General features: G+C 24.8%; 2 protein-coding genes across 2 annotated transcripts in view; both read right to left on the reverse strand.

The window, feature by feature from the left end:
* The window catches only part of LOC106770728 (monooxygenase 2), a 3,146-nt gene extending 1,096 nt beyond the window's left edge, over positions 1-2,050 (reverse strand). The window contains exons 1-4 of the mRNA XM_014656521.2: positions 1,910-2,050; positions 319-465; positions 166-237; positions 1-79 (exon numbers count right to left, since the gene is read on the reverse strand). Of these exons, the coding sequence (XP_014512007.1) occupies positions 1-79; positions 166-237; positions 319-465; positions 1,910-1,989 (378 nt within the window). The 5' untranslated portion in view covers positions 1,990-2,050. The remainder of the gene's footprint in view (positions 80-165; positions 238-318; positions 466-1,909) is intronic.
* A 5,979-nt stretch (positions 2,051-8,029) lies between these two features.
* Positions 8,030-8,215, reverse strand: part of LOC106770729 (monooxygenase 2-like) — a 2,213-nt gene continuing 2,027 nt past the window's right edge. Inside the window, exon 5 of the mRNA XM_014656522.2 lies at positions 8,030-8,140. Within this exon, the coding sequence (XP_014512008.1) occupies positions 8,030-8,140 (111 nt within the window). The remainder of the gene's footprint in view (positions 8,141-8,215) is intronic.

Raw genomic sequence — 8,215 nt, forward strand, 5'->3', positions numbered from 1 at the left:
TCTGATGGTTTCTTTTGGAAGCTCATTGACCAGGACTTCCAACACTTTTGTTCGTTGAACACAACGAATTTCAATACCTCTACAACATCACAAAAACTCCAATCATAGAAAGAATTTAGATAAAATTTAAACATTTAGCCACACGGATTCACATGGTATACATACTCTTGGTTTTCTGTTGATTTGAAAGGCTTGGCTGCTATTTGTTTCCCAGTAACCAATGAAGTTGTGACAATCCTGCAGTCCAATTCTTGTAGTTAGTTTAGAGAAAAATGAATCATACTGAGAGAAGAAAGTTTAAAAGATGTTTTTGCATACCCATGGAGCCGTCGATGGTTGTGGCGGAGTTTGTCTCCAACACCGACAGCATCCAAAGCCTTCCAAGCATTTTGCCATAGGGACAAAGAAAAGCCAGTGACCCTCAAATTATCCGAAGATTCCAACACCAAACTTCGGATACCTAATCTGTGGGTATGAATGAAGAGTTGTGACACATGAAGACAGTACATGTGTGTATACACTGTTGTGTGGCCTTTTATGGCACTAAAGTGCTACCAAAAAATAATACAAAATAAAAAATTTCTTTAATAACACTTTTTTAATAATATTTTTGTTTCAAATATTTTTTAAATATAAATTCAAATAAATCAATAAAATAATAACATATATCTTTAAATACGTCTTCGTTTTGTTACCATTTAACATGATTTTAACTAATTTCTTATGTAATTCATATATTTATATTTCTTAAGTATGTTATTTCCTATATCATGAATCACTAAAAATATATAAATAAATAGGGAATTTAAAACTTAATATATATTGATTTTGATGTATAAGTGATTGTCAATGTTTATATCATCATTTAACTTATTTTATAATGTATTTAACGACATCTTTAATTAATTTAACCAATTTAACTTAAATGTTTTAATTCCTTGACAAAGTATTGTTTGCCAAATGAATAACTCAAAACTATTCCAAAAATAGAAAATTAAAAGCTTAAGAAATATTGATTTTGGATGTTTGTCTGATTTTACATAACCATTTAACCAATTTTATAATATATTTAACCATTTTTAATATATTTTAATATTCATTTATAATATAGATATTATGTTATCTGTATGTATAAATATCAATTATCAGTAAAAGAAATTAAAGTTTAATTTACATTTTAATGAATTAAATTTAATTAAAATTAAAATATAATTATTTTTGATTAAGTTAAATTTAATTAAAATTAAAATTTAATTTATGTTGTATATTATATTTCTTACATTTCATTTAAAAATTATAAATATTAATCCAATTAAACAAATAATTATTTTATTACGAATTAAATAACAGATAAGTGAAGTTGGTGTCAAATCATCCCGTTATCATTTTTAACTATGATAACATGTCCAGTAGCATTAAGATAATTATATTTTTAACACGTGTATTACAGAGGAAAATATTACACTCTAAATTACATGAACATGACCTCTTTTAAATACGCTACCTAGGTCTGAACTGATGCACGCTTATATAAGTGTCTTGACTTTGAACATTTTTTATAAATAAAACATAAAAGTTTGGTAAAAGAATATTCTGTTGACATCAGAGGTATCACTTAATAATCATTATTATTAAAAAATAACTTGTGTATATATAAAAATATTGAAAAGTGTATATAAAAATAGAACGAGGCTTTCACACACTTAAACTTTTACATTTATTTTAATATATTATTTTTTAATTTTATTTTTTTTCACTTAAAAAAAATATAAAATTTTATATTTTTATAACTATTTTATCTTTATAGTATTTGTTAAATGAATGTAAAAGTGTATCGTGGTATAAAAATTAATTGATCTGAAAATAATAGTGGGACTAATTTGTTAGTAGAAGAAGCGGAAAAGAATACCTATGAAGTCCTAATGAAGTTGTGACGCCTGCAATTCCAGCTCCCACAATGACAATATCTTGAACTAATTCTGTTTCCATTATTCTGTTGTAGAGAAGAAGTATATGGAAGAAGACTCTCCTGCATCCTTATATAGAACAGAAAAACGGAAGGTGAACCATCTCTTTCACTTCAACGTGCAGCCTTGTGACCAATTAAATGTCCACCTGGAAGTTGAGTTATTTAATGACCATACATATTGTACTTTTACAACAATACCCTTTTCATTTCAAATTATAAGTGCATTTCCTTTCCATTATTAGGGGTATGCAAAAAGAAGAGTCACTGATCTTCATTCATTGGTTGTTCACATTGCTTATCAAAACTTTCGTCGGTGGCTACAGTTACTCTGCTTTCAAATCTAAAAGAATCTTGGGACCAAATTTAGCATAATAATTTTAAGTATATTAATATTTTAATAATTTTTTTTAACAACTTCTTAACAACAAGACATATGTTATTGTTTTATTGGTCTGTTTAAATTTATTTTAAAAAAGATATTGGGTTAAATATGTTTTTAGTCCCTGTACTTTGGAATGATTTTGATTTTAGTCTCTCTTTCAAACTAAGGTACACTTTAGTCCTTCAACTTTAGAAAACTTTGGTTTTAGTCTTTTTTATCAAATTTTTTTAACTTTATTTGTTGTTTCAAGTATTTGGATTGTTTATCTATTTGACACATTTTTGCTTAAATGTTAACTGAGAAACGCGTTTGAAACAGCAAATAAAGTTAAAAAAATTTGATAAAAAAGACTAAAACCAAAGTTTTCTAAAGTTGAAGGACTAAATTGTACTTTAGTTTGAGAGGGAGACTAAAATTAAAATCGTTCCAAAGTACATGAACTAAAAACATATTTAATCCAAAAATATTTAAAATAGACAAATCACAAACTATTACGTATGTGATGTAAAAAAATTGTCAAAAAAGTTTGTTAAAACAACTATTTCATAACTTTAAATCTATTTCAATTTACAGCATACTCTTTCTTTCATGTGGAGACATATATTTTATAAAATCATGATTGTTTGATAATGATTTAATAATGGATTTACAACATATCATGTGGAGACATATATTTTATAAAATCATGGGTGTTTGATAATGATTTAATGATGGATGAAATAATGTGTTTAAGAAACAATAAATATATTAATACGTAAAAATTAAAAAATTGATATTTAAGAAAAACTATAAAATATTTATTGAAATAACATATAAATATTTTTTAAATAAAAAATAAATTATCAAAACATTGTAATAGATGATTAAAGGTGCTTAGTGAGATAAATGATCTTTACATTTTTGAGATAAATTTGAATGTTTCTTTATTTTTGTTGTTTTATGTTGTTGCGATAAAACTCTTTTTTAATTTGATGACGTTGGATTGGAATAAAAAAAATTTAACATAGTTTGTAACATAAAGTTATTTACTTTAATAGTTGAGATTTTCAGTTAAAAGTAATTGATTTGAAATATGTAGTCTTAAAAAAATAAAATTGTCAGAACTTAAATGATTAAGTTTTGTTATGAATATTGTGGTAAAGTAAATTATGCCATTTGTTATGTGGTATTATGAATTGTTATAATACATAAGGTGAAAGTAATGATAAATAGTATATTCAGATGAGATTTTACATGAGGACTATCTGGTAAACTAATATTAAACAGATGTATAGTATAATTTTTAATAATAAAAGTCAACGAGAGACTTTTATATTGATTATAAAAATATATCCTGTTATATTTTATTGTGATTGTGATTACGAAGGAGAGACACTTTTATATTACGATTATAAAACTACATCCTCTCATATTTTATTGTGATTGAAAGGACTTTGAGGAATTATTATGAGATCGTTCATTTTTTTATTGTTTTAATTTTTTTCCATTTCTTAAATTTGTAAGCATTAGGTTATCTACATAAATAACTACTTATATTTATTGAGATTAGATATAATACATATAATTATTGTGTAAAATTATGTTATTAATATATACGATTTTTCAATTCAAATTAGTTTTTTAATTTTATGTTTAATACTTAATGTGAATGATTTAAATTTTGTGATTCTTGTTGGTGAAATATTTTTAGAATTTATAGTTGAAATGAAATGTTTAATATCAATTTATCATTATTAACTATATATATATATATATATATATATATATATATATATATATACACTAATATATATATATATACTAATATTTTCTCCGTACAATCATTAGGTTAGATGCCTTCAACACAATAGGGACCCTTCAAGTTAATAAATAAGATGGATTGAAGATAGTGATATAGATATCAGCCTTTCTTAACTATAATTATTAAGATTGGGAAGTTAAAAGCAATCCGATTCCCTATTATTATAATTAACATCAGCCACATGTTTGTCCAGGTTCAAGGAACACAAGCCACTCTCATCCATCATAAAAAAATAAGATAAAACTAACGTGGCAAAAATTAAATAAATTAAACGCATATCTCTTGCTAGAACAATGAAAAAACAAATTATATACGTTGCACCTTAATTAAAATAATTAAACACGTTTTATACATGACATCAAGATTTCGATTACTTTATTCTTCCCCAGTGCCATTTTTCCTTCTATGCTTGAAGATATCATAATTTATAGATAATTGGCTATAAAACCAAACATTTGAAGTTTATGGTATGTCTGGAAAACTGTCATACATGTGCTATATTTTGGATGATTTTAACATGATGTTATAATGTTTTTATAGGAGATGGGATAGAAATTAATTAGTGTCTTATGTTTTTCTTCAGAATAACTAGAGATTGCAGGGATTAAAAGTTATCCATAGAACTTCATATTTTTGCCATGTATTAAACATTTGAAGATAACATTGACTGCAGGATATTGCAGAAGCACATGGAAGAACTGACCAAAGATGTGGAAAGATTCATTCATATTTTTTTAATATAGAAATATTTTTTTACGACATTTGAATATTAATTACTTGTGATTGCTTAAAAATTATTCCACAATAATGTTTATAATTATTATTATTAATTGTGAAGTAATTTTTGACCAATCACAGATTGACACGTAATGAATGTTCAAATGTTTCAAAAAAAATATTATCTAAATATCATAAACATTATTGTAGAGTAATTTTTTACCAATCACAGACTGACACGTAATCAATGTTCAAATATTTCAAAAAAATATTATCTAAATATCATTATCTTATATTTTATTAGGAAAAATTCATTTAACAATAATTTTTAACAACATTTTAACAACATACACACAATTTTTGATTGATTCATTTCAAATAATTTTTTAAATATAAATTAAAACACACCAATAAAATGATAACATATATCCAGTTATAAAAAAGTTATTAAAAGAAGTTCTCAAAATATCGACATCTTTTATTACTGTCCATTCATATTTTTTGTTTTATTATTTGTTATTATTATTATTTAGAGATTCTAGAATATTGTGTTATAGTCAAAAACAATTTGTTAAAGGTGGATTTTTAAAATTAAAAGATTTAAGATCTCATTAAATCTCTAATTTTCCAAAATCTCTGATTAAACGATAATTATTCAATTAAATAAATTTTATACAAATAAAGACTTAATTAATAACAAAAATAAATGAAAGACGAATTTAATACTTTTAAAGAAAAATTAAAGACCTTAAAAATTATTAAATCTTTAACTTTTTATTAAAAAAAGGAAAGGACAAATAAATACCCCACTCCTAAAATGTTCTATGTGGTTTGTGGAGAAAACATTATCAGTACATTACATCACAGACAAACCACGTGGTTCCGTATTATTATTATTGTGGTGCTGTGTGCGTCTGTGTCTGTACGTCCAGCTTATTTATTTTTTTAGCAGCTCAGACCACCTTTTTTTTTTGTCTGGTTTCACCTTCATCGAGATTCTGCTTCGACATTTTATCTAGGAAATTAAATGCCTACAAATTAGCAACTGCCATGTACCAGGATACTGTGAACATTAAATTATACAATTTTTCGTTATTTTATTCCTGTCCACGAAAATTTTACTGTGACATTACGGATATCGAGTGCATTACGGATTATCAATATTAACGCCATATATACGTGTGTTGTGTCTTTATGGCATTTATATATATCTAGGTGAGTTTGAGGGTGTTCTACCAGACAGGGAAATAGTACTAATTCAAGCAAAAAATTGTCTAGCCCTAGGAGTCCAGAGATACATATGTATATGCTACTCCTTTTTCCCAATTCTTTCTTCTTGTGAAAACTACTATTTTTGAATATTTTTCGTTATAGTATCTTTTAACTATGATTGTACATATGTTTAAGGAATGTTATCAAATGACATATTTTTACATTCATTTGACACATGGTATAAAAGTAAAATAGTCATAAAAATATAAAGTTTTATATTTTTTTAAGAAAAAAAATAAAAAAATAAATTAAATAATATTAAAAAATTAAGTATGTCAAAATATATTTTTCCGTACGTTTTTAGTCTAAGGATATTCTTTACATCATATGAATCAGTAAGTTAACTTTTTGTTCTTGTTATGTAGACCTCAATAGACCAACTATTGTATGAACAAACTACTAATTTGGCATGAAAATTGTACTCTTTGGATTAACCTTACACTAGATCAAACAATTTATATAGTCAGATTACCATGTTGATCACTCGAGACATCGAATGGTTGTATCTTATTGAAAAACAATCATCTTTAAACAATAATTAAGTCGGATGGGATGAATATTAATTTGTGACAAAAACATAATTAATACCAATTAAATCGTAATTAAATTGTTAATAATTTAAATTTTGTTATAAAATTTATAAGTTTAAGATAAATAGATAAATAATTAATTACATTTAATAAACAAAAATTTTAATATTATAAACGAAATATAGTATATATATATATATATATATATATACGACGGTAAATAATGAAAAATAAGTTGTGTTTGAAAAGTACTTTTGTCTTGTGATACGTTGAATGTGTGGATGATAAGTGACGATCTAGATCATGAAATTAATCTGATAGTCTATAGGTTGGATTATAACGTCAAAATCTCCGTTTGAATTGTCAAACAAATACATAAAAGTACATGCTCAATAAAAGTCGGTTGTCTTTTTTTCTTCAAATTCACCATTCAGATTAAAACACGTATAGTTATATTTTACTCACGTTTTCCTCATTTGTTTCTAATAATTAAGAGCACCAACCAGACTTTAATTTGTATATAGGATTAAATAAAATTTCATATCTTTAATAATGAATTTTGGAACTGTTCCTTTATTCATAATTAAAAGCACCAACCAACTTTTTGTTTCTTCATAATCAAGAGCACCAACCAAACTTTATTTAATATACAGGACTAAATAAATTTCAAATTTTTAATAAACTTGGAAACTTTCGACTCTCTAATAATTTTTGTATGATGTATTGAATGTTCAACAAGTTTTTATTTTTCAATTAAATGTGTCATTTAATTTTTCTCTTAATAGGTTGATACGATTTTTAAATGACTAAAGTGTTATTTTACTCCACCACGCAGAATTGTCACCACTACAAGTTATTTAATTGTTTTAAAATTTATAACTTTATATCTTCATAATTTTTAAATTTTCAACTTTTATTATTTTAAAATTATAAAATCATAAAATTATACAATAATTTTAAATCTATAAAATTACAAAATTTTAAAATAACGTGTAATAAGTAAAGTAAGAAAACTAGATAACGACCATCTCAATAATTTAAAATACATATTATCTTATTAACAAAAAGAATTAAATAACAAGAACCCGAAAATATAAATTTATTATTCAAATTTATTAGAAAGCAACTTATAGCTTATCAAAGCCATACAAACACACATACATATTACAACATTTATCTTCAAACATATTGCATGATAATTAACACATTAAGTTCCCGCTACTCATCATTTTACAAAACAACTGTGTCGGTCAGGATTTATTTAACTTTTCACAATCATAACCTCATCAATCATTTTATAAAATGATAATTTCCACAATCACAACCTTATCAATCATTTTACAAAATGATTGTGTAGTCTAGTAACCGTTTAACTTTCCACAATCATATCCTGCCTTCTTAAGATATTGACCAGCCATGAATGTAGGCAAGATGTTTTCTCTTAAAAATGTAACCAATTTGGACTCAGCCTGTTGAATAGAACCCAACATGAAAGCTGTAGTAGTAACATCAACGGCTCTCCATCTTCTCTCCTTTACATATTT

This window comes from Vigna radiata, chromosome 8, assembly GCF_000741045.1.
Source record: "Vigna radiata var. radiata cultivar VC1973A chromosome 8, Vradiata_ver6, whole genome shotgun sequence".
NCBI classification, from domain to species: Eukaryota; Viridiplantae; Streptophyta; class Magnoliopsida; order Fabales; family Fabaceae; genus Vigna; species Vigna radiata.